The 27610-nt window shown below is 45.7% G+C and overlaps 1 protein-coding gene across 2 annotated transcripts in view; it reads right to left on the reverse strand.

Annotated features, from left to right (window-relative positions):
- Window positions 1-1717: 1717 nt before the first annotated feature.
- Window positions 1718-27610, reverse strand: part of tmem161a (transmembrane protein 161A) — a 250910-nt gene continuing 225017 nt past the window's right edge. For both annotated transcript variants that reach the window (XM_063032710.1, XM_063032709.1), the window contains 5 exons: window positions 27115-27258; window positions 25582-25695; window positions 12698-12872; window positions 9305-9401; window positions 1718-7851 (listed from right to left, as the gene is read on the reverse strand). In XM_063032710.1, coding sequence (XP_062888780.1) covers window positions 7580-7851; window positions 9305-9401; window positions 12698-12872; window positions 25582-25695; window positions 27115-27258 — 802 coding nt within the window. In that variant the 3' untranslated portion in view covers window positions 1718-7579. The remainder of the gene's footprint in view (window positions 7852-9304; window positions 9402-12697; window positions 12873-25581; window positions 25696-27114; window positions 27259-27610) is intronic.

Consider the following 27610-nt stretch of genomic DNA (forward strand, 5'->3'; position numbering starts at 1 on the left):
CGGTGTCTCAGAAAGAATAGCGTCCATTATCAAGAACCTCCAGCACCCAGGGTCCATCCTTTTCTTACTGTTACCATCAGGTAGGAGATACAGAACCCTGAAGGTACATACTCAGCGACTCAGGAACAGTTTCTTCCCCTCTGCCATCCGATTCAGTACCAGAGGATTGGAGGGAGGTGAATGTTGTCCCCTTGTTCAAAAAAGGTAGTAGGGATAGTCCAGGTAATTATAGACCAGTGAGCCTTACGTCTGTGATGGGAAAGCTGTTGGAAAAGATTCTTAGAGATAGGATCTCTGCGCATTTAGAGAATCATGGTCTGATCAGGGACAGTCAGCATGGCTTTGTGAAGGGCAGATCGTGTCTAACAAGCGTGATAGAGTTCTTTGAGGAGGTGACCAGGCATATAGATGAGGGTAGTGCAATGGATGTGATCTATATGGATTTTACTAAGGCATTTGACAAGGTTCCACATGGTAGGCTTATTCAGAAAGTCAGAAGGCATGGGATCCAGGGAAGTTTGGCCAGGTGGACTCAGAATTGTCTTGCCTGCAGAAGACAGAGGGTCATGGTGAAGGGAGTACATTTAGGTTGGAGGGTTGTGACTAGTGGTGTCCCACAAGGATCGGTTCTGGGACCTCTACTTTTCGTGATTTTTATTAACGACCTGGATGTGGGGGTAGAAGGGTGGGTTGGCAAGTTTGCAGATGACACAAAGGATGGTGGTGTTGTGGATAGTGTAGAGGATTGTTGAAGATTGCAGAGAGACATTGATAGGATACAGAAGTGGGCTGAGAAGTGGCAGATGGAGTTCAACCTGGAGAAGTGTGAGGTGGTACACTTTGGAAGGACAAACTCCAAGGTAGAGTACAAAGTAATGACAGGATACTTAGTAGTGTGGATGAGCAGAGGGATCTGGGGGTACATGTCCACAGATCCCTGAAAGTTGCCTCACAGGTAGATCGGGTAGTTAAGAAAGCTTATGGGGTGTCAGCTTTCATAAGTCGAGGGATAGAGTTTAAGAATCGCGATGTAATGATGCAGCTCTATAAAACTCTGGTTAGGCCACACTTGGAGTACTGTGTCCGGTTCTGGTCACCTCACTATAGGAAGGATGTGGAAGCATTGGAAAAGGTACAGAGGAGATTTACCAGGATGCTGCCTGGTTTAGAGAGTATGCATTGTGATCAGAGATTAAGGGAGCTGGGGCTTTACTCTTTGCAGAGAAGGAGGATGAGAGGAGACATGATAGAAGTGTACAAGATAATAAGAGGAAATAGATAGAGTGGATAGCCAGCGCCTCTTCCCCAGGGCACCACTGCTCAATACAAGAGGACATGGCTTTCAGGTGAGGGGTGGGAAGTTCAAGGGGGATATTAGAGGAAGGTTTTTTACTCAGAGTGGTTGGTGCATGGAATACACTGCCTGAGTCAGTGGTGGAGACAGATACACTAGTGAAATTTAAGAGACTACTAGACAAGTATATGGAGGAATTTAAGGTTTGGGGGGGGTTATATGGGAGGCAGGGTTTGAGGGTCGGCACAACATTGTGGGCCGAAGGGCCTATATTGTGCTGTACTATTCTATGTTCTATTCCCAAATTGACATTGATCCCCTGAACACGATCTCAGTTTTAAAAATATACAAGTATTTGTTTTTCTGCATGTTTTTTAAATCTATTCAATATACATATACTGTGATTGATTTACTTGTTTATCATTATTTTTTTAAATTTTATTTATTATTTTTCTCTTCTATATTATGTATTGCATTGAAGTGCTGCTGCTAAGTTAACCAATTTCATGTCACATGCCAGTGATAATAAACCTGATTCTGATTCATTTCAGACAGGAGGAATTTCCAACAGGTTTTTCCACAATACTTAACACCATTGGACATGACAACAGAATTTGACCATTCAGCCCATCGAGAGTGCTCAGCCATTCTATCATGACCTACATTCTCTCTCTCAACCCATTCTCCTGTTTTCTCCCTGTAACCTTTGACAGCCTGACTAATCAAGTACCTATCAACCTCTGCTTTAAATATATCTAACAACTTGGCCTCCACATTGTCCGTGGCAATGAATTCCACAAATTCACCACCTTCTGCAAAGGAAATTCATCCTCACCTCTGTTCTAAGGATGGAAAAGATGGCTTTGTTGCCAAGTTTGTAGATGATACAAAGATTTGTGGTAGTATTGAGGAAACAGTCTGCAGAAAGACTTAGATTAGCAGAATGGGCAAGAAAGTGGCAAATGAAATACAATGTTGGAAAATGCATGGTCGTGCACTATGGTAGTAGAAATAAACGTGCAGACTGTTTTCTAAACAGGGAGAAAACCCAAAAATCAGAGATGTAAAGGGACTTAGGAGTCCTTGTGCAGAACACGCTAAATGTTAACTTACAGGCAGAGTTGGTGGTGAGGAAGGCAAATGCAATGTTAACATTCATTTCAAGAGGTCTCAAATACAAGAAAGGGGATGTGATGCTGAGGCTTTATACGGCACTGGTAAGGCCTCACCTTGATTATTGTGAACAGTTTTGGGCTCCTCATCTAAGAAAAGACGTGCTGGCATTAGAGATGGTGCAGAGGAGATTCACAAGGATGATTCCAGGAATTAAAGGGTTATCATGTGAGGAACGCTTGATGGCTTTTGGCCTGTACTCACTGGAATTTAGGAGATTTGGGGGAGGGGATCTCATTGAAACCTTTCAGATGTGGAAAGGATGTTTCCCATGAAAAGGAAATCTGGGAGGAGGGCACAGCCTCAGGATAGAGGGGCATCTATTTAAAACAGCTGGAGAGAAATTTCTTTAGCCAGAGGGTAGTGAATTTGTGGAATTGGTTACTACAGGGAGCTGTGGAGGCCAGGTCATTTGGTGTATTTGAGGTTGACAGGTTCTGGATTGGACATGGCCTCGAAGGTTATGGGGAAAAGGCTGGAGAGTGGGGCTGAGGGGGGGGGGGAAGGACCAGCCATGATTGAATGGCGGAGCAGACGATGAACCAAATAGCCAAATCTGCTCCCATATCTGATGGTCTAAAGGAAACACCCTTTCCACATCCACTCTACCAAGACCTTTCAGTATTTGATAGGTTTCAATGAAAAACTCCAAACACCAGATTGAGGCCAGGTCCCCAGCAGTTTGTAGGTTGCACTGATTGCTGCTTTACAAAGAGATGTCCTTGGCTCTAATACAGTTTGGGACCTGGGGTTGGAGCTTCTTAGAAACTCCAGTTGTTTCTTCCTGTGGTCATCGGACTGGAGAAAAGTAAGAACTCACAGAAGATTTTAAAATATAATTATATTTTTTTAAAAGCTTGTTTCCAAAAGCACACATATCAGTCCATACTGTGCAATTTCACTCTTGTTTACATGATAAAGTTGTTGAGGGTGGGTAGACATCAGAGCTGTAGTGTACACACACACACACAGAAACTAGGGTCTGCTTTCATACTTTCACACAGACATTTCCACAGTGGGCACCAGATGACAGACTGGAACTGGGGGTCCTGTTCCATTCATTACCCCCAACCCCCCACCCAGCCTGCCTTCCATGTCCAACCCACTACCGTTGTGCTGAGAATCCCAGCCTGGTGTAGCTGCTCTGCGGCAGAATGGGATTTGAAGATGAAATTCTGCATTCGAGGGGAGCTAATGGGAGGGTTTAATATTTAATTCGTATCTGGCTGGGATGGACTGGCCCTTTAACACATACAGCTTTATAATTAAGTCATTTGAGTGGAAATGAGACAGATGAGTGAATTGAGAGTCTCGCGGGAGTCTGTTGGGGCCAGTTTTTCCTCGGGCAGCATGTGACCCAGACACACATTACAGGCTGCAGTCAGGGGCTTCTGCGCAGCCTAATGTGCACAAAAGAGGGTCTCAGAGGGACCTGGATCAGATGGTTTACTGAACCTTAACTGAAGGCAATTTACTTTACAGTAGCTGTTAAAACATGAGAGGTGTGTGCTTTTACAGAAAGGGTAATCACTGCAGAGAGACGGGTGGTGGGAGAACAAGAATGGTGAGGTGAGAACTGTCAGCCCACAGTGAGTGAGACCAGGTGGTGCAGGGCACAAGATTCCTACACCCTGCCTGCTCCTAGCTTGAAAAAGCCCAGTCAGTGAGGACACCAAGCAAAGGGAGAAGTGTGGACAGACTTCAGTGACCCTCAGACCCAGCCATGAGTGTGTCAGTGCACCCTCTCATGCGGGGTCAGGGGTTCCCAACCTGGGATCCACAGACCCTTCAGTTAATGGCGGGGGGGGGGGGGAGGTCCAAGGCATAACAAAGGTTGGGAACCCCTGCTTTAATATCACAAACACATAGGGCCGCAAGTGGATGAACAGCCATCACCGGGATGGGTTCGATGCTAGAGCTCCCTGGAAGGGCTGAATGACCTGTATTCTCCTCCACCCCATTCCTGATTTCTAAGTGTTCATTCGGTGGGTCTCTTTTCATAAGCAAAGACCTTCAGAGAACAAACACAGTACAAGGAAGTTCTTGCTTGTGCAGAGGGTGTTTCCTGTAGTAGAGGAGTCTAGGACCAGAGGGCACAGCCTCAGAATAAAGGGAACAGAGGTGACAAGGAATGGTGAATCTGTGGAATTCATTGCTACAGATGTCTGTGGAGGTCAAATTATTGGGTATATTTAACTAAGAGCTTGATGAGTTCTTGATTTGTCAGGGTATCAAAGGTTATGTGGAGAAGGCAGGAGAATGGGATTGAGGGGAATAATAATTCAGCCATGATAGAATGGCAGAGCAGGCTTGATGTTCCAAATGGCTTAATTCTGCTTCTACAGTATTCCTTATGGTTTTAAATGCAGAGTTGTCAGAATGCAGCCAACATCCACACAACACAAGAGGAACCAATGTGTCTCTTTTTGACAGTGCAGTGGAGGGGCACGGTGAGCCTGCGTCTGTATGTGTGTGCACCCAGTCTGTGCTGCCCTACCCTGCGGTGACTGAGACACCATGTGTCACACTGACCCTGGGATGATATAGAGGGAGCTTTAATCTGTATCTAGCCATTTTTAAACCATAAGACATGGGAGCAGAATTAGGCCATTTGGTCCATCGAGTCAGCTCCATCAGGCCATCTTGGCTGACTTATTATCCCTCACAATGACATTTTCATGCGTTCGCCCATAACCTTTGACATCCTTACTAATCAAGAACCAGTCAACCTCCGCTTTAAATATTCTCAATGACTTGAATTCAGATAAGTTTATATTCAAATAGCATGTATCTGTGCTGTACTTTTCTATGACTATGACTTGATCTCCATGGCTGTCTGTGGCAACGAATTCCACAGGTTCACCACCCCCTGGCTAAATGGATGTCCTAATCTCTATTCTAAACTGACGTCTCTCTACTCTGAGGCTGTGCCCTGTGGTCCTAGACTCCCCCACTATTGGAAACATTGTCTCCACTTCCACTCTATCCAGGCCTTTCAATATTCGATAGGTTTCAATGAGATCTCCGCTCATTCTTCTAAACTCCAGCGAGTAATGGCCCACAGCCCTCAAACGCTCTTTAGTTAAACTCATTCCTGGAATCTTTCTCGTGAACCTCCTCTGGACCCTCTCCAACAAACCTGCTTGATTCACTCAAAGTTGACAGATTCAAGTTTAAGTTGTATAAGTGATCAATGTTCTTGAGTTGAGAGAGGTTTACTCTCGGGCTCACCCCTCACTCACTCTGCTCCACCACATCACAGTACATTATACAAGATTCATTTTAAACAGTCCTCTCCCCAGACACACAGGTGAAGTTTCTCTAATTATCCCATTTCTACAGTCCAGTGTCCTATCAGGACAAAGGGCCATTGAGCTGAAAAGTTAATTCTCCTTCCCTCCGCACAGACACTGCCTGACCTGCTGAGTGTTTCCAGAGCTTTCTGCCTTTATTTCAGATTTCCAGCATCTGCAGTTCTTTATGTCCTTGACCCCACCCTGTTCATAACCGTAACCCTCATCTTCCCCAGGGTATAACAGGAGAGGGGACGGCGGATTACCTGTGCTAACCTTCCCCTGGGAGACTTGCCTCTGTGTCAGCCTCTCCCTCACCAGTCACATCAGTGACCACCGAGTAACATTCCACACTACTGACAAGTGAGAGGACATGGGGTTGTAACGGTTTACGTCAGAAAATTCTTGACATCATTTCCTTATGTTCTAATACCCTTGGGATGTCCTCACCTTCTGAAGTGGCAGAGGCAGATAAGAGTTTGATAAGATGATGAGAGGCACAGAAAGCCTCTTTTCCCCAGGGTTGAAATGTCTAATACCACAGGGCATGCACTTAAAGTGAGAGGGGGTCATTTCAAAGGAGATGTGAGGGGTAATTATTTTACTCAGAGAAGGTGGGTGCCTGAGGTGGAGGTAGGTGCAGAAACATCAGAGAATTTTAAGAGACTTTTAGACAGGCACATGAATGTGAGGAAAATGGAAGGATATGGATGTTGGGAAGGCGAAGAGTTGGCCATTTGATTCCTGATTTAATTGGCTTGGCACAACATGGTGGGCTGAGGGGCCTGTACTGAACCGTTCTCTGTTCTGTGTTACCCATAGTACACACACAAACACAGATCTACAGGCACTTAGCAGCCTTGGAAACAGTAAACATCACGTTCATGGTCAGTACGGGATAAGGATGGCAGTTTCCAGAGGTCTGGTGAGGATTCAAGCCTGCCCTCACCACAACCCTCCCTTGTGCCCCACCATCACCTGAAACACTGCATCACTTTCCCGAAACCCCAATGCAAACATCTCACCTGTCGCCGTGAGACAGACAGACAGACAGACAGACACACACAAAATCAATGCTGGAGGAACTTAGCAGATCAGGCAGCACCTATGAAGGGAATAAACAGTTAATGTTTCAGGCTGAGACCCCTCTTCAGGAGCTAATGAAGGGTCTCAGCCCAAAGTGGTGACTGTGTATTTCCCTCCCTAGATGTCGCCTGGCCTGCCGAGTTCCTCCAGCAGATGGTGTGTGAGACCCAGAACTGTCTCTTCGGTCTGTTTCAGATCCCATTGCTCTGTCCATCCCACACCTGCCAGGGTTTCTGCCCACTCCCACACAGAGTTACACACCATGTGCGTGACCAAACAACTTCACCCTTCACTGCCCTCACTGGAGAAACACAGACACCGCTTTGCAAGCTGAGAAAAGGACACGCTGAACAAAAACCCAGCTCAGGTGTTTAACGTTAAATGAACAACTGTCCGGAAGAGTGAACCAGGAACAGAGAGGCCAACAGCTCAGCTTCTCCTGATCAGACAAATTTCCAGTACCTTGCCCTGGGTGCATGGGCACCTGTCTCTTCCACACAAACCACCACAAGCTCAGTTACAGCAAACTGCTGTCTATACCTTATCCACAGGCAAAGAGGAGAGAGTACGTTTCTGTGGGGGTCAGGGGTTGGGGGGGGGCGAGTGAAGAAACTAACGGGTGAAGAAGTAAGAAGCCTTGTTTAAGCTGGACTGTTTGCCTGTGGTCCAACATGACAGAAGGAAGGCACTCGAGAGAGCAGACACGGTCCCGTAGCTGAGCTACCCCACCGTCCTACGAGCCCATGAGGTACTGATGGAAGTACAGGCCGAAGAGGTTGGTCACCACCTGACAAGCTGCCAGCCACCAAGTCAGGTAGGAGAGGAGTCCCCGGTAAAAGAGTGGGGTGAAGACGTTCCGCAAGGCTCCCAGTGCTGCTGTGATCTGCGAGACGGCCATTCGATAATCGTCTTCTTCGCCGGGTGCAGAGCCCGAGTTATGTGGACTGGCATCAATGGCTGGTGAAACTCCAGGAGGTTCCGGGTACCAACCCCAGGAATAGTCCCCTGAAAAAAGACAGAGCCCGTAGTTACAGATCTGAGGCCATGACAATAAACCTGATTCTGATTGTGGTCAGAGGAAGTTCCTGAGGAAAGAGGAGGGGGACTGGATGCCTTAGCACCACACAAGGATCACACTGTAGTTGAGAGAATGGATGGCTACCTCACTGTGATGTGGAGAAAGTGGCTGAGCTGGAATCTGGAACCAAGGATACAATCTCAGGAGAAGGGAGTCAGCTGTTCAGGACAGAGCTACAGAGGAAAGATATCAATAAAATTGATATCAATAAGAGAAAATTTATAAGGGTGTTGCTGGGATTCTATGACCAGAGTTATAGGGAAAGAGTGAATAGGTTAGGACTTTATCAAATTGCTCCCAATCCTCTACATTCTAGGGAATAGAGGTATACACAACTACGAGACGTATAGACAGGGTGAATGCAAACAGGCTTTTTCCACCAAGGTTGGCTGAGACTAGAACTAGAGGGGTAGTAAGAGTGTGGATCGAGATTCACGTGCAAGAGGTGAATGCAACTTCAATTTCAACACTTGAGAGAAGTTTGGATAAGTACACGGGATGAGAGGGGTATAGAGGGCTATGGTCCGGGTGCAGGTCGATGGGACTAGGAAAAGTATGTTTGGCATGGACTAGATGGACCAAAGGGCCTGTTTCTATCCTACAGTGCTCTTCCTTCAGAAGTCTGTGGATCCCCACAGCCTGAGAACATTCAGAACTCAGACACAACAGATTTGGCATTTGTATTCAGTCGAGGCTTCGATTTCCGAATGCCAGAGTCAGGGAGTGTGACTGGGCAGTATTACCAAGGAGCTGCTGCAGACGCTGGTTGCTGCACCAGTGAGTGGATAAGGCAAGGATGCTGTTCAGGGTGAATGCAGCAAGTGCTGGGGGAATCCAGAACAAAACCATCAAGACCCCTCACCCAGCAACTGGATCAATGTCAATTCCAATACGCAAGTGTAAAAAAGAATAAAATAACAGTTACTCTGGAACTGTTCCCCCAGAGCTGCAGCGGGGAGCAGCATCCGACACCCAGACCGGGCGATGATGGCATACCGATGGGCTGGCACTTCATTTGACAAGGTGGTTAAGAAAGCGTATCATGTGTTAGCATTCATTAGCCAGGGGATTGAGTTCAAAAGATACCAGGTAATGTTGCAGTTCTATAAGACTCGTTAGACCACATGTAGAGTATCGTGTTCAGTTCTGATCGCCTCATTATAGAAAGGATATGGAAGCTTTAGAGGGTGCAGAGGAGATTTACCAGGATACCACCTGGATTAGAGAAGATGTTTTATTAAGAGAGGTTGAACAAACTGGGGTTCTTCTCTTCCCGAGTGAAGGAAGATGATAGGTAACTTTATAGAGGTGTACAAATTGATAACAGGCATCGATCAAGTGGACAACCAGAGACTTTTTCCCAGGGCAGAATTGGCTTACCCAACACTTTAAGCAGCAGAGTAGAGTGTAGCAGGAGAATGGTGGGGCCCAGGTACTGCACGGTGACCACACACAGGTAGCAGAACACTCGGGAAATCTGGTATAGGAGAAACAAAAATACCCTGTAAGCCACCTAACATGGACACAACTGTCCTCTGGGGGGAATCACGGCAGCGTGTCACATATCCCCTGGGATCATGATTTCAGAATACAGATGCAGCCCCTGGACTGGGAACAAGCACCAGGTGATATCAAGCCCAGACAGTGTTCTCAAAATACACTCTCAAATTAGGTCCAATTTACAATACATTCTTTATAATCGGTTACTCTAACACAATTCCCAACTCCAGCCCATGCTCAAATCCGTCCTGCAGTGAAGGGGATTGTTTTGCTGCTGTGCTGTGCTGCTGAACATTACGGACGTGGTATGTTGGCACCGTAATGTGTGTTGTGACACTTGTGGGCTGCTCCTAGCACATTGTTAGATTGTGTTGGTTGTCAATGCAGATGACACATTTTGCTGTATGTTTCCAAGTACATGTGACTAATGAATGGCTCTGCAAGTCGAAAGGTCGGCAGATGGGGAAGCTTTACACTGGAGTCATGAGCTGTGTGTGATATATGTTTTATGGGTGCACTGTGGTCTGGAGGAACGTTTCGTTTCGTTGTACACATGTACAGTCAGATAACAATCATGAACTTAAGACCATAAGATACAGGACCAGAACTAGGCCATTTGGCCCATCGAATCTGCTCCGCCATTTCATCATGGCTGATCCAGCCCCAGACTCCTGCCTTCTCCCCGTATCCCTTCATGCCTTGAGCAATCACAAATCTATCAACCTCTGCCTTAAATACACATACAGATTTAGCCTCCACAGCTGCCTGTGGTAATGAATTCCAGAGATGCACCACTCTCTGGCTGAAGAAACGCCTCGTCTCCGTTCTAAAACCACGTCTCTCTATTCTGAGCCTGTGACTACTGGTCCAAGACTCTCCCACCACAGGAAACATCTACTTTTTCAAAGCCATTCACCATTCAATATACTTCAATTTGTTCAGCCCTCATTCTACTGAATACAGTCCCAGAGCCATCAGACACTCTTCATATGACAAGCCATTCAATACTGGAATCATTTTTGTGTACTTTGAATACTCTCCAGTTCAGCATATCCTTTCTAAGATTAGGAGCCCCAAAACTGCTCACAATATTCCAAGCGAGGCCTCACCAGTGCTTTACAGTGAGCGAGTGAGGCCTCCATCAGTCAGGGTCAACCATGGATACTGCACCCTAGCCTGGACAGTACAATGTGGAGGGCCCATACAGCAAGCTTTCCCTCTCTGTGACAGTACAATGTGGAGGGTCCATACAGCAAGCTTTCCCTCTCTGTGACAGTACGGTGTGGAGGGCCCATACAGCAAGCTTTCCCTCTCTGTGACAGTACGATGTGGAGGGTCCATACAGGAAGCTTTCCCTCTCTGTGACAGTACGATGTGGAGGGTCCATACAGTAAGCTTTCCCTCTCTGTGACAGTACGGTGTGGAGGGTCCATACAGTAAGCTTTCCCTCTCTGTGACAGTACGGTGTGGAGGGTCCATACAGTAAGCTTTCCCTCTCTGTGACAGTACGGTGTGGAGGGCCCATACAGTAAGCTTTCCCTCTCTGTGACAGTACGGTGTGGAGGGCCCATACAGCAAGCTTTCCCTCTCTGTGACAGTACGGTGTGGAGGGCCCATACAGCAAGCTTTCCCTCTCTGTGACAGTACAATGTGGAGGGCCCATACAGCAAGCTTTCCCTCTCTGTGACAGTACAATGTGGAGGGCCCATACAGTAAGCTTTCCCTCTCTGTGACAGTACAATGTGGAGGGCCCATACAGTAAGCTTTCCCTCTCTGTGACAGTACGGTGTGGAGGGCCCATACAGCAAGCTTTCCCTCTCTGTGACAGTACAATGTGGAGGGCCCATACAGTAAGCTTTCCCTCTCTGTGACAGTACGGTGTGGAGGGCCCATACAGCAAGCTTTCCCTCTCTGTGACAGTACAATGTGGAGGGCCCATACAGTAAGCTTTCCCTCTCTGTGACAGTACGATGTGGAGGGCCCATACAGTAAGCTTTCCCTGAAGAAACTTTTGGTTTCCCCTTTAATATTATTGGCTAGCTTACTTTTGTATTCCATCTTTATCTTCTTAATGACTTTTTAAAATTGCCTTTTGCTGGTTTTTACTAGCTTCCCAATCCTCTAATTTCCAACTAATTTTTGCTCTATTATATGCCCTCTCTTTGGTTTTTATATTGGCCTTGACTTCTCTTGTTAGCCATGGTTGTGTCATCTTATCTTGAAAATATTTCTTCCTCTTTGGGATGTATATAAACTGTGCCTTCCAAATTGCTTCCAGAAATTCCAGCCATTGCTGCTCTGCCGTCATCCCTGCCAGTGTTCTTTTCCAATCAATTCTGGCCAACTCCTCTCTCATGCCTCTGTAATTCCCTTTACTCTACTGTAATACTGATACATCTGATTTTATCTTCCCCTTCTCAAGTTTCATGATGAATGCGATCACATTATGATCACTTTCTCCTGAAGGTTCTTTTACCTTAGATCTCTAATCAATTCCGTTTCATTGCACAACACCCAGTCTAGAACAGCTGATCCCCTAGTGGGCTTAACCACAAGCTGCTCTCAAAAGCCATCTTGTAGGCGCCCTAGAATTTCCCCCTCTTGGGATCCAGCACCAACCTGATTTTCCTAATCTATCTGCATATTGAAGTATCCCATGACCATTGTAACATTGCCCTTTTGGCATGTGTTTTCCATCTCCTGTTGTAATTTGTAGACCACATCCTTACTACTGTTTGGGGATCTGTATACAACTCCCATCAGGGTCTTTTTACCCTTGCAGTTCCTTAGCTCCATCCACCATGATTTAATACCTTCCAACGCTATGTCATCTCTTTCTAATGATCTGATTTCACTTTTTACCAACGAAGCAATGCCACCTCCTCTGCCTTCCTGCCAGTTCTTTCAATAGAATGTGTATCCTTCGACATTATGTTTGAACTTGAAGTTTGCATTACAAAGCTGGAACGGGGAAATTGATGGACAATACTGGCATGGTGCTATTGAGAAGTGCGATGGATTTTATGGGCAGCCACGTGTCACTGGGCCTATTGTTGTGGTATTCGAACAAATTTCTTCATTAGCCACGAGGCAACCATTTCCACTTGGGAGAACAGGCTGCTATTTTGTCAGCCACGGCTCCTTCACCCTACCATCCTTTTTCTGCCTCAGTGGGACGGATCTATCCAGAACCCCCAACAGTGCTCCCTGTACAGCCTCCACATTTCTGTTGTGAATGCTGAGCCCTCCTTCTCCCCATGATGCCATGCTTACCTTCCGCTGAATCTCGATCATGGAGATACAGCCGGCCTCCTTCCTCATCAGTTCCACCCACCGCTCGGCCAGGTTCAGGTAGGCCTGTAGGTGATAGCGGGTCAGCAGAAGACGCAAAGCGCAAAGCCCCAGGATTATCCACAGGCGCACTGTGTTGTACATCGAATCAGACAGCCTTCAGGAGCAGGAAGGAAACGCCAGAGTCAGACACTGTGGCAGACACGACTGCAGACGGTCAGAGAGCAGGGCTGAGGGAAAGAAGCTCGCCTCAGCCCTCGTTTGACTCTGATTGTGCTGAGCCCACAGAGATAGGCATCATTCCAGATGGGAGCCAGGACATTCAGGAAGTACAAAGCCCTTTTTCCCAGTATTTTACAGTTTGTCTTCTTTTGCACTTTGGTTGCTTGTCACTGTTTGATTACACGTTTTGTCTCATAGATTATATTATATTTCTTAGTTTTCCTCAATATGCTTGCGTAAAGGCCATCGGAGTGAAAGACCCCACAGAGGACAGTAAAAACCACCGAGGGAACGCTGGGGTCACCCTCCCCCACTATTTGTGACATTTACTGGGTGCTGCAGCCGAAGGGTCTGACGCATCGTTGAGGATCCCTACCACGCATTCCACAATTTCTGACCCACTTCCGTCAGGAAGGAGGTACAGGACAATCAGGACTGGTGGACTGTCAGACTGTGTAACAGGATGTGAGAGTAACCACTGGTGACAGCCAGCTATTTACTGTTTATCTGTTAGGCACACAACATGCATTTTGAGTTATATTTTATTAGAATATTAGAAAGTTTTTGACAAGAACAGGCCATTCGGCCCAAAACACTTGCCAAAGAACAGAGAGGGTGGCAAAAGAGGTGGGGGCGTGACATTGCTAATCAGGGATAGTGTCACAGCTGCAGAAGAGGAGGAAGTCATGGAGGGATTGTTACTGAGTCAGTGTGGGTGGAAGTCAGAAACGGTGAAAGGGGCAATAACTGTTTGGGTGTTTTTTTTATATAGACCCCCCAATAGTAACAGGGATATCAAGGAGCAGATAGGGAGGCAGATTCTAGAATGGTGCAACAGGGTTATTGTGATGGGAGATTTTAACTTTCCTAATATTGATCGGCATCTCCTTAGCGCAAGGGGTTTAGACGGGGTGGAGATTGTTAGGTGTGTTCAGGAAAGTTTCCTGACGCAACATGTAGATAAGCCAACTAGAGGAGAGGCTGTACTTGATCTGGTATTGGGAAATGAACCTGGTCAGGTGTCAGATCTCTCGGTGGGAGAACATTTTGGAGGTAGTGACCACAACTCTATTTCCTTTACCATAGCATTGGAGAGGAATAGGAGCGGACAATTTGGGAAAACATTTAATTGGGGTAGGGGGAAATAGGATGCTATTAGGCAGAAACTTGGGAGCAGATGTTCTCAGGGAAATGCACAGCAGAAATATGGCAAACGCTCAGGGGATATTTGCGTGAAGTTCTGCATAGGTACGTACCAATGAGATGGAAAGGATGGTAGAGTTAAAGAACCGTGGTGTACAAAGTACGTAGAAAATCTAGTTAAGAAGAAAAGAAAGGCTTACGAAAGGTTTAAGAAACTAGGTACTGTTAAAGCTCTAGAAAATTACAAGGCTGCTAGAAATGAGCTTAAGAATGGAATTAGGAAAACCATGAGAAGGCCTTGGCGAGCAGGATTAAGGAAAACCCCCAAGGCATTCTATAAGTATGTGAAGAGCAAGAGGATGAGCCATGTGAGACCAGGACCGATCAGGTGTGATGGTGGAAACGTGTGCATGGAGTTGGAGAAGGGAGCAGAGGTACTTTGCTTCAGCATTCACCAGAATTGTGGGGTTGACTTACAGTCGACTGAAACGCTTGAGCATACGGACATTAAGAAACAGGATGTGCTGGAGCTTTTGAAAGGCACTAAGTTAGATAAGTCTCTGATAAGGCTACTGTGGGAAGCGAGGGAGGAGATTGCTGAGCCTCTTGCGATGATCTTTGTGTCATCAATGGGGACGGGAGAAGTATCGGAGGATTGGAGAGTTGCAAATGTTGTTCCCTTGTTCAAGAAAAGGAGTAGAGATAACCCTGGAAATTATAGACCAGTGAGTCTGACTTCAGTGGGTAAGTTGTTGGAGAAGATCCTGAGAGCAGGACTTATGAGCATTTGGAGAGACATAATCTGATTAGGGATAATCAGCATGGCTTTGTCAAGTGCAGGTTGTGCCTTACAAGCCTGATTGAATTTTTCTGAGGATGTAACAAAACACATTGATGAAGGTAGAATAGTGGATGTAGTGTATATGGATTTCAGTAAGGCATTTGATAAGGCTCTCCATGCAAGGCTCATTCAGAAAGTAAGGAGGCATGGGATCCAAGGGGACCTTGCTTTGTGGATCCAGAAATGGCTTGCCCACAGAGTTGTTGTAGATGGTTAGTGTTCTGCATGGAGGTTGGTGACCAGTGGTGTGCCCAGAGATCTGTTCTGGAACCCCTCCTCTTTGTGATTTTTATAAATGACCTGGATGAGGAAGTGGAGGGATGGGTTAGTAAGTTTACTGATGACACAAAGGTTGGGGGTGTTGTGGATCGTCTGGAGGGTTGTCAGAGGTTACAGCGGGACATCGATAGAATGCAGAACTGGACTGAGAAGTGGCAGATTGACTTCAACCCAGATAAGTGTGAGGTGGTTCATTTTGATAGGTCCAATTTGAAGACAGAATACAAATGGTAAGATGGAGGATCTGAGAAATCTTGGGGTCCATGTCGATAGGACACTCAAAGCTGCTGCGTAGGTTGACAGTATTGTTAAGGCGGCGTATGGTGTGTTGGCATTCATCATCTGTGAAAATAGGTTGAGTGTGATCGGCCTTTTCTCCTTGGAGCGATGGAGGATGAGAGGTGACCTGACAGAGGTGTGTAAGATGATGAGAGGCATTGATTGTGTGGATAGCCAGAGACTTCTCCCCAGGGCTGAAATGGCTAACATGAGGGGGCAGAGTTTTAAGGTGCTTGGAAATAGGTACCGAGGGGATGTCAGGGACAGGTTTTTCCACACAAAGAGTGGTGGGTGTGTGGAATGCACTGCCAACGGCAGTGGTGGAAGCGGATACAATAGGTCTTTAAAGAGCCTCTTGGACAGGTACATGGAGCTTAGAAAAATAGAGGGCTATGTGCTGGGGAAATTCTAGGCATTCTCTAGAGTAGGTTACATGGTCGGCACAACATTGTGAGTCGAGAGGGCCTGTAATGTGCTGTAAATTCTATGTTTTATGCCTTCTAACAGACTCCTGGATGGAGCTTAGAAAAATAGAGGGCTACGGGTAACCCTAGGTAATTTCTACAGTAAGGACATGTTCAGTACAGCTTTGTGGTTCAAAGGGTCTGTATTGTGCTGTAGGTTTTCTATGATTCTAAATTACTTTAGTCAGAGGGTGGTAAATCTGTGGAATTTGTTGCCACAAGTGGCTGTGGAGGCCAAGTCACTGGGTGCATTTAAGGCAGAGATAGATAGGTTCTTGATTAGCCAGGGCATCAAAGGGTATGGGGAGAAGGCATGGGAGTGGGGATGACGAGAAGAATTGGATCACCCCATGATTGAATGGCAGAGCAGACTCGATGGGCTGAATGGCCTACTTCTGCTCCTATATCTTACAGTCTTATGGACTGTGTAAAAGCCAAGGAAAGGGCATATAAGGTAGCAAAATTGAGTGGGTAGTTGGATGATTGGGAAGCTTTTAAAATCCAATAAAAAAGGCAACTAATAAAGCTATAAGGGAAAAGATAAAATATGAGGGCAGAATAGCCAATAATATAAAACATAATACCAAAAGTTTTTCCAGTTATATAAAGAGTAAAAGGGAGGTGAGAGTTGATATTGGACCACTGGAAAATGATGCTGGTGAGGTAGTAATGGGGGACAAAGAAATGGCAGATGAACTTAATGGGTTCTTTGCATCTGTCTTCACTGTGTAAGACATCAGCAGTGTGCCAGAAGTCCGTGAGTGTCAGGGAGCAGGAGTGAGTGCCATTGCTATTACAAAGGAAAAAGTGCTAGGAAAACTCAAAGGCCTTAAGGTGGGTAAGACACCTGGACCAGACTGACTACATCCCAGAGTCCTGAGAGAGATTGCTGAAGAGATAACAGATGCAAGAATCACTTGATTCTGCACACTTCCGGAGGACTGGAAGATTGCAAATGTCACTCCACTCTTCAAGAAGGGAAGAAGGTAAAAGAAAGGAAATTTAGGCCAGTTAGCCTAACCTCAGTGGTTGGGAAGTTGTTGGGAGTATTTTATTAAGGATAAGGTTTTGGGGTACTTGGAGACTGATGATAAAGTAAGTCAAAGTCAACATGGTTTCTATAAAGGGAAATCTTGACTGACAAATCTGTTGGAGTTCTTCTGGAAGTAACAAGCAGGGTGGACAAAGGAGAGGCAGTGGATGTCATTTACTTGGATTTTCAGAAGGCATTTGATAAGGTGCCACACAAGGCTGCTAATCTCGGGATTACTTCCCGTGCCACGCGACAGTGAGAGTAAGAATGCGATGAGGTGGAGGATAAATGCGTGGCTGAGGGATTGGAGCAGGAGGCAGGGATTCAATTTTTTGGATCATTGGGAACTCTTTTGGCGCAGGCGTGACCTGTACAAAAAGGACGGGTTACACTTGAATCCTAAGGGGACCAATATCCTGGAAGGGAGATTAGCGGGGGCTACTGAGGTGACTTTAAACTAGAATGGTTGGGGGGTGGGAATCAAATTAAAGAGGCTAGGCGAGAGGAGGTTAGTTCACAACAGGGGGATGGGAACCAGTGCAGAGAGACAGAGGGGTGTAAAGTGAGGGTAGAAGCAAAAAGTAGTAAGGAGAAAAGTAAAAGTGGCAGGCCGACAAATCCAGGGCAAGCATCAAAAAGGGCCACTTTTCAACATAATTGTATAAGGGCTAACAGAGTTGTAAAAGAGCGCCTGAAGGCTTTGTGTGTCAATGCAAGGAGCATTTGTAACAAGGTGGATGAATTGAAAGTGCAGATTGTTATTAATGATTATGATATAGTTGGAATCACAGAGACATGGCTCCAGGGTGACCAAGGATGGGAGCTCAACGTTCAGGGATATTCAATATTCAGGAGGGATAGACATGAAAGAAAAGGAGGTGGGGTGGCGTTGCTGGTTAAAGATGAGATTAACGCAATAGAAAGGAAGGACATAAGCCGGGAAGATGTGGAATCGATATGGGTAGAGCTGCATAACACTAAGGGGCAGAAAACGCTGGTGGGAGTTGTGTACAGGCCACCTAATAGTAGTAGTGAGGTCGGAGATGGTATTAAACAGGAAATTAGAAATGTGTGCAATAAAGGAACAGCAGTTATAATGGGTGACTTCAATCTACATGTAGATTGGGTGAACCAAATTGGTAAAGGTGCTGAGGAAGAGGATTTCTTGGAATGTATGAGGGATGGTTTTCTGAACCAACATGTCGAGGAACCAACTAGAGAGCAGGCTATTCTAGACTGGGTTTTGAGCAATGAGGAAGGGTTAATTAGCAATCTTGTCGTGAGAGGCCCCTTGGGTAAGAGTGACCATAATATGGTGGAATTCTTCATTAAGATGGAGAGTGACATAGTTAACTCAGAAACAAAGGTTCTGAACTTAGAGGGGTAACTTTGAAGGTATGAGACGTGAATTAGCTAAGATAGACTGGCAAATGACACTTAAAGGATTGACGGTGGATATGCAATGGCAAGCATTTAAAGGTTGCATGGATGAACTACAACAATTGTTCATCCCAGTTTGGCAAAAGAATAAATCAAGGAAGGTAGTGCACCCGTGGCTGACAAGAGAAATTAGGGATAGTATCAATTCCAAAGAAGAAGCATACAAATTAGCCAGAAAAAGTGGCTCACCTGAGGACTGGGAGAAATTCAGAGTTCAGCAGAGGAGGACAAAGGGCTTAATTAGGAAGGGGAAAAAAGATTATGAGAGAAAACTGGCAGGGAACATAAAAACAGACTGTAAAAGCTTTTATAGATATGTAAAAAGGAAAAGACTGGTAAAGACAAATGTAGGTCCCCTACAGACAGAAACAGGTGAATTGATTATGGGGAGCAAGGACATGGCAGACCAATTGAATAATTACTTTGGCTCTGCCTTCACTAAGGAGGACATAAATAATCTTCCAGAAATAGTAGGGGACAGAGGGTCCAGTGAGATGGAGGAACTGAGCGAAATACATGTTAGTAGGGAAGTGGTGTTGGGTAAATTGAAGGGATTAAAGGCAGATAAATCCCCAGGGCCAGATGGTCTGCATCCCAGAGTGCTTAAGGAAGTAGCCCAAGAAATAGTGGATGCATTAGTGATAATTTTTCAAAACTCGTTAGATTCTGGACTAGTTCCTGAGGATGGGAGGATGGCTAATGTAACCCCAGTTTTTAAAAAAGGAGGGAGAGAAACCGGGGAATTATAGACCGGTTAGCCTAACGTCGGTGGTGGGGAAACTGCTGGAGTCAGTTATCAAAGATGTGATAACAGCACATTTGGAAAGCGGTGAAATGATCGGACAAAGTCAGCATGGATTTGTGAAAGGAAAATCATGTCTGACGAATCTCATAGAATTTTTTGAGGATGTAACTAGTAGAGTGGATAGGGGAGAACCAGTGGATGTGGTATATTTGGATTTTCAAAAGGCTTTTGACAAGGTCCCACACAGGAGATTAGTGTGCAAACTTAAAGCACACGGTATTGGGGGTAAGTTATTGGTGTGGGTGGAGAATTGGTTAGCAGACAGGAAGCAAAGAGTGGGAATAAACGGGACCTTTTCAGAATGGCAGGCAGTGACTAGTGGGGTACCGCAAGGCTCAGTGCTGGGACCCCAGTTGTTTACAATATATATTAATGACTTGGATGAGGGAATTAAATGCAGCATCTCCAAGTTTGCGGACGACACGAAGCTGGGCGGCAGTGTTAGCAGTGAGGAGGATGCTAAGAGGATGCAGGGTGACTTGGATAGGTTGGGTGAGTGGGCAAATTCATGGCAGATGCAATTTAATGTGGATAAATGTGAGGTTATCCACTTTGGTGGCAAAAATAGGAAAACAGATTATTATCTGAATGGTGGCCGATTAGGAAAAGGGGAGGTGCAACGAGACCTGGGTGTCATTATACACCAGTCATTGAAAGTGGGCATGCAGGTACAGCAGGCGGTGAAAAAGGCGAATGATATGCTGGCATTTATAGCGAGAGGATTTGAGTACAGGAGCAGGAAGGTACTACTGCAGTTGTACAAGGCCTTGGTGAGACCACACCTGGAATATTGTGTGCAGTTCTGGTCCCCTAATTTGAGAAAAGACATCCTTGCCATAAAGGGAGTACAAAGAAGGTTCACCAGATTGATTCCTGGGATGGCAGGACTTTCATATGAAGAAAGACTGGATGAACTGGGCTTGTACTCGTTGGAATTTAGAAGATTGAGGGGGGATCTGATTGAAACGTATAAAATCCTAAAGGGATTGGACAGGCTAGATGCAGGAAGATTGTTCCCGATGTTGGGGAAGTCCAGAACGAGGGGTCACAGTTTGAGGATAAAGGGGAAGCCTTTTAGGACCGAGATTAAGAAAAACTTCTTCACACAGAGAGTGGTGAATCTGTGGAATTCTCTGCCACAGGAAACAGTTGAGGCCAGTTCATTGGCTATATTTAAGAGGGAGTTAGATATGGCCCTTGTGGCTATGGGGATCAGGGGGTATGGAGGGAAGGCTGGTGCAGGGTTCTGAGTTGGATGATCAGCCATGATCATAATAAACGGCGGTGCAGGCTCGAAGGGCCGAATGGCCTACTCCTGCACCTATTTTCTATGTTTCTATGTTAACAAGATAAAATCCTATGGCATTACATTGAAGATACTGGCATGGATAGCGGAATGACTGACAGCCAAAAGGCAGTGAGTGAGAATAAAAGGGGCCTTTTCTGGTTGGCTGCCAGTGACTAGTGGTGTTCCTGAGGGGTCCGTATTGAGACCGCTACTTTTCATATTGTTTGCCAATGATTTGGATAATGAAATTGATGGGTTTGTGGCAAAGTTTACGGATGATACAAAGAGGGGTAGGTAGTACTGAGGAAGCAATGTGATTGCAATTGGAAGAATGGGCAAAAGAAGAGTGGAATACAGTGTTGAGAAATGTATGATAATGCATTTAGAAGGAACAATAGTGCGGACTATTACCTAAATGGAGAAAAGGTTTAAACATCAGACTTAGGAGTTCTCATGCAAGACTCCCCGAAGGTTAATTTACAGGTTGAATCTGTGGTAAAGAAGGCAAATGCAATGCTGTCATTTCTTTCAAGGGGAATAGAATATAAAAAGCAAGGAGATAATGCTGCGACTTTACAATACACTAGTCAGGCCGCACTTAGGAGTATTGTAAACAGTTTTGGGCCCCATATCTCAGAAAGGATGTGCTGTCATTGGAGAGAGTCCAAAGGAGATTTACGGAGATGATTCTGGAATGAAAGGGTTAACATATGAGGAGCGTTTGGCAGCTTTGGGCCTGTACTCACTGGAATTCAGAAGAATGTGTGGCGATCTCATTGAAACCTACCGAATGATTAGCGGGGGCTACTGAGGTGACTTTAAACTAGAATGGTTGGGGGGTGGGAATCAAATTAAAGAGGCTAGGCGTGAGGAGGTTAGTTCACAACAGAGGGATGGGAACCAGTGCAGAGAGACAGAGGGGTGTAAAGTGAGCGTAGAAGCAAAAAGTAGTAAGGAGAAAAGTAAAAGTGGCAGGCCGACAAATCCAGGGCAAGCATTAAAAAGGGCCACTTTTCAACATAATTGTACAAGGGCTAAGAGAGTTGTAAAAGAGCGCCTGAAGGCTTTATGTGTCAATGCAAGGAGCATTCGTAATAAGGTGGATGAATTGAAAGTGCAGATTGTTATTAATGATTATGATATAGTTGGGATCACAGAGACATGGCTCCAGGGTGACCAGGGATGGGAGCTCAACGTTCAGGGATATTCAATATTCAGGAGGGATAGACATGAAGGAAGGGGAGGTGGGGTGGCGTTGCTGGTTAAAGGAGAGATTAACGCAATAGAAAGGAAGGACATAAGCCGGGAAGATGTGGAATCGATATGGGTAGAGCTGCGTAACACTAAGGGGCAGAAGACGCTGGTGGGAGTTGTGTACAGGCCACCTAACAGTAGTAGTGAGGTCGGAGATGGTATTAAACAGGAAATTAGAAATGTGTGCAATAAAGGAACAGCAGTTATAATGGGTGACTTCAATCTACATGTAGACTGGGTGAATCAAATTGGTAAAGGTGCTGAGGAAGAGGATTTCTTGGAATGTATGCGGGATGGTTTTTTGAACCAGCATGTCGAGGAACCGACTAGAGAGCAGGCTATTCTGGACTGGGTTTTGAGCAATGAGGAAGGGTTAATTAGTGATCTTGTCGTGAGAGGCCCCTTGGGTAAGAGTGACCATAATATGGTGGAATTCTTCATTAACATGGAGAGTGACATAGTTAATTCAGAAACAAAGGTTCTGAACTTAAAGAGGGGTAACTTTGAAGGTATGAGACGTGAATTAGCTAAAATAGACTGGCAAATGACACTTAAAGGATTGACGGTGGATATGCAATGGCAAGCATTTAAAGGTTGCATGGATGAACTACAACAATTGTTCATCCCAGTTTGGCAAAAGAATAAATCAAGGAAGGTAGTGCACCCGCGGCTGACAAAAGAAATTAGGGATAGTATCAATTCCAAAGAAGTAGCATACAAATTAGCCAGAGAAAGTGGCTCACCTGAGGACTGGGAGAAATTCAGAGTTCAGCAGAGGAGGACAAAGGGCTTAATTAGGAAGGGGAAAAAAGATTATGAGAGAAAACTGGCAGAGAACATAAAAACGGACTGTAAAAGCTTTTATAGATATGTAAAAAGGAAAAGACTGATAAAGACAAATGTAGGTCCCCTGCAGACAGAAACAGGTGAATTGATTATGGGGAGCAAGGACATGGCAGACCAATTGAATAATTACTTTGGTTCTGTCTTCACTAAGGAGGACATAAATAATCTTCCAGAAATAGTAAGGGACAGAGGGTCCAGTGAGATGGAGGAACTGAGTGAAATACATGTTAGTAGGGAAGTGGTGTTAGGTAAATTGAAGGGATTGAAGGCAGATAAATCCCCAGGGCCAGATGGTCTGCATCCTAGAGTGCTTAAGGAGGTAGCCCAAGAAATAGTGGATGCATTAGTGATAATTTTTCAAAACTCGTTAGATTCTGGACTAGTTCCTGAGGATTGGAGGGTGGCTAATGTAACCCCACTTTTTAAAAAAGGAGGGAGAGAGAAACCGGGGAATTATAGGCCGGTTAGCCTAACATCGGTGGTGGGGAAACTGCTGGAGTCAGTTATCAAGGATGTGATAACAGCACATTTGGAAAGCGGTGAAATGATCGGACAAAGTCAGCATGGATTTGTGAAAGGAAAATCATGTCTGACGAATCTCATGGAATTTTTTGAGGATGTAACTAGTAGAGTGGATAGGGGAGAACCAGTGGATGTGGTATATTTGGATTTTCAAAAGGCTTTTGACAGGTCCCACACAGGAGATTAGTGTGCAAACTTAAAGCACACGGTATTGGGGGTAAGGTATTGGTGTGGGTGGAGAATTGGTTAGCAGACAGGAAGCAAAGAGTGGGAATAAACGGGACCTTTTCAGAATGGCAGGCGGTGACTAATGGGGTACCGCAAGGCTCAGTGCTGGGACCCCAGTTGTTTACAATATATATTAATGACTTGGATGAGGGAATTAAATGCAGCATCTCCAAGTTTGCGGATGACACGAAGCTGGGTGGCAGTGTTAGCAGTGAGGAGGATGCTAAGAGGATGCAGGGTGACTTGGATAGGTTGGGTGAGTGGGCAAACTCATGGCAGATGCAATTTAATGTGGATAAATGTGAAGTTATCCACTTTGGTGGCAAAAATAGGAAAACAGATTATTATCTGAATGGTGGCCGATTAGGAAAAGGGGAGGTGCAACGAGACCTGGGTGTCATTATACACCAGTCATTGAAAGTGGGCATGCAGGTACAGCAGGCGGTGAAAAAGGCAAACGGTATGCTGGCATTTATAGCGAGAGGATTCGAGTACAGGAGCAGGGAGGTACTACTGCAGTTGTACAAGGCCTTGGTGAGACCACACCTGGAGTATTGTGTGCAGTTTTGGTCCCCTAATCTGAGGAAAGACATCTTTGCCATAGAGGGAGTACAAAGAAGGTTCACCAGATTGATTCCTGGGATGGCAGGTCTTTCATATGAAGAAAGACTGGATGAACTGGGCTTGTACTCGTTGGAATTTAGAAGATTGAGGGGGGATCTGATTGAAACGTATAAGATCCTAAAGGGATTGGACAGGCTAGATGCGGGAAGATTGTTCCCGATGTTGGGGAGGTCCAGAACGAGGGGTCACAGTTTGAGGATAGAGGGGAAGCCTTTTAGGACCGAGATTCGGAAAAACTTCTTCACACAGAGAGTGGTGAATCTGTGGAATTCTCTGCCACAGCAAACTGTTGAGGCCAGTTCATTGGCTATGTTTAAGAGGGAGTTAGATATGGCCCTTGTGGCTACAGGGGTCAGGGGGTATGGAGGGAAGGCTGGGTTCTGAGTTGGATGATCAGCCATGATCATAATAAATGGCGGTGCAGGCTCGAAGGGCCGAATGGCCTACTCCTGCACCTATTTTCTATGTTTCTATGTTTCTATGTTGAAAGGACTAGATAGGGTGGACGTGGAGAGGATGTTCCCCTTTGGTGGGAGTATCCAGAACTAGAGGGCACTGTCTCCAAAGTGAGGGGCAACCTTTTAGAACGGAGATAAAGAGGACTTTTTTTTTTAGCCAGAGAGTAGCGAATTTGTGGAATGCTCTGCCACAGACCTCAGTGGATGCTAAGTCCCTGGGCATAGTTAAGATAGAAATTGACAGCTTTCTGATTGGTCAGGGCATCAAAGGATATGGTGAGGAGGCAGATATATGGGGGTGAGTGGAATCTGAGATCAGCCATGATGGAATGGCAGAGCAGACTCATTGGGCTGAATGGCCTAATTCTGCGCCTTTGTCTTATGGCTGCATCATGGCCTGGTGTGGAAACACCAATGCTCTTGAACAGAAAAGCCAACGAAAAGTAGTGGATAGGGCCCAGTCTATCATGGGAAAAATCCTCCCCAGCTTGAACACATCTATATGGAGTGCTGTCACAGGAAAGCAGCATCCATCATTAAGGAACCCCACCATCCAGGTCATGCTCTCTTTTTGCTGCTGCTATCAGGACCCACACCTCCAGGTTCAGAAACTTATTACCTCTCAAGCATCAGGCCTCTGAATCAGAGGGGATAAACTTCACTCACCCCAACACTGAACTGTTCCCACAACTATGAACTCACTTTAAAGGACTCTTCATCTCATGGTCTCAATATTTATTGCTTATTTATTTATTATTTTGTTTTTTTTCTCTCTCTCTTTGCATCTTCGTTGTTTGTCCATTTTGTGGGTGCTGTCTTTCATTGAATCTATTGGTTTTCTTTGTATTTACTGTGAATGCCCACAATAAAATGAATGTCAGGTTTGTATATGGTGACATATATGTACTCTGATAATAAATTTACTTTGAACTTTGTCATCAGAGACCTGTGGAGTCCCCAACCCAGGATGGTCAAACAGCTTCAAACTCACACCAACCAGCCACGTTCGAAATGACCCAGCCAGACCCTGCCAACAGGCATTGTGGAGTTGTGCACAGAGTTCAGCCCCATCTTCCCTCACCTGTTCTAGGCAGTGTGTGATGCGATAAACGTGACGTGGTAAACAGGTCAGGTACTCACAGCTGGATCTTCTCCTTCCCAAATGGAGAACTGATGACAAAGTCTCTGCTGATTGGCTTCACCCACAGCAACAACACAAGAATGGGTGACAGAAAGTTTGCGTACAACAGGACCCTGGGAAAGGGACAGAAAACCACGAGATTGTCAGCAGTTTTGGGTGTATTTCTGCTCTTATGTCCTGTGGGCCCACCACACCATGGAGGGAGCAGCAAACAGCAGGGATCTGCTGATGCAGTGGAGGAACTAAAGCAGAGCAAGAGAGACCTGGGGCAAGGTAACCAGAGGCTATCCATCTGGCTCAAACATCCTCCACTTAGAACACACAAAATCTACAGCATATTACAGGCCCTTCGGCCCACAACACTGTGCTAACCATGTAACCTACTGTAGAAGCTACCTAAAATTTTCCTATCACATAGCCCTCTATTTTACCAAGGTCCATGTACCTATCTAAGAGTCTCTTAAAAGACTCTATAGTATCTGCCTCCACCACTGTCGTTGGTAGCGTATTTCACGCACTTCTCTAGCATGGTTCAAGTTTATTACCTGTACATCGAAACAAACAGTGAAATGCATCATTTGTGTTTACAACCAACACATTCCACCCCTCCCCATACTTTCCTCCAATCACATTAAAATTATGCCTCCTTGTGTTAATCGATTATTTCTGACCTGGGACAGTCTTTGGCTGTTCACTCTATCTATGCCACTCACCATATTGTACACCTCTGTGAAGTCACCTCTCATCCTCCTTCGTTCCAAAGAGAAAAGCCCCAGCTCACTCAACCTGTCCTTTCTAATCCAGGCAATACGCTGGTAAATCTCCGCTGCACCCTCCCTACACCTTCCATCTCCTTCCAGAGGGGACCAGAACTGAACACAATATTCCAAGTGTGGTCTAACTATAGTTTTAGAGAGCTGCAACATTACCTCGTGGCCCTTGGACTCAATCCTGACTAATGAAGGCCAACACGGTATATGCCTTCTTAATCATCCTGTACCGTGTTTAGCAGTTAGCGCAATGCTTTACAGCACCAGCTGTAAGATCGGGATTTAGTTCCCATCACTGTATCAGGAGTTTGTACATTATCCCCATAACCACGTGGGTTTCCTCCGGGTGCTCTGCTTTCCTCCCACATTCCAGATTCAAGAGTCAAGGTTAATGAGTTGTGGGCAGCCTACACTGGCACCAGAAGCTTGGTGACACTTGCAGACTGTTAAGCACAATCCTCGCCAATTTGATTCGATGCAAACAATGCACTTCACTGTATGTTTCAATGTACATGTGATAAATAAAGCCAAATCTTCATCTTTAAACTTGCACAGCAATTTTGAGGGATCTATGGATGTGAACCCCAAGATCTCTCTGTTCTTCCACACCGCTAAGAATCCTGCCGTTAACTCTGCAATGCAGTGCAGGGAGTAACTGTGATGGCTCAGAGAGCCCATCTCTGCTCTGTCCTCCATCAGCTGCTCCCTACTATATGGTCTCATGAACGCACTGCTCTGCCATCACCACCCCCAGTTACTCACTGTGTTAGAGGCTTGTCTGCAGTCATCCTCAGAGCGTCTAAGTGAGTCTGTGCCAGCCGCAGGCCTGGAAATGTTAAACATGCTCCAATGAACGAGGAAACTCCAACGAGTGAGAGCTTAAAAATCAACCTGGCTACTGAGTATCTGCAAGGGAAAGGAATTGGCATCAGTGCTCGTCTTAGACCAGGGGCTCCCAACCCATTTTATGCCATGGCCCCCTACCATTAACCGAAGGGTCTGTGGACCCCTGTTTTAGAGGGACCACTCGCCAGGGAACCCAGCATGTGGAAATGAGCCCGAAACTGCCCAGTAAAGACGTCCACAAGAGAGACTACAGATGCTGGAAATCTGGAATGACACATACAAAATGTTGGAGGAACTCAGCAGTTCAGGCAGCATTTACGGAGGTGAATGAACCAATCATGTTCTGAGCTGAGACCCTTCATCAGGGCCGGAAGGAAAGACCTGGATTCACTCATCACCTCCCCTTCCCCTC

Source organism: Mobula hypostoma, chromosome 24 (genome assembly GCF_963921235.1).
Source record: "Mobula hypostoma chromosome 24, sMobHyp1.1, whole genome shotgun sequence".
Taxonomy (NCBI): domain Eukaryota; kingdom Metazoa; phylum Chordata; class Chondrichthyes; order Myliobatiformes; family Myliobatidae; genus Mobula; species Mobula hypostoma.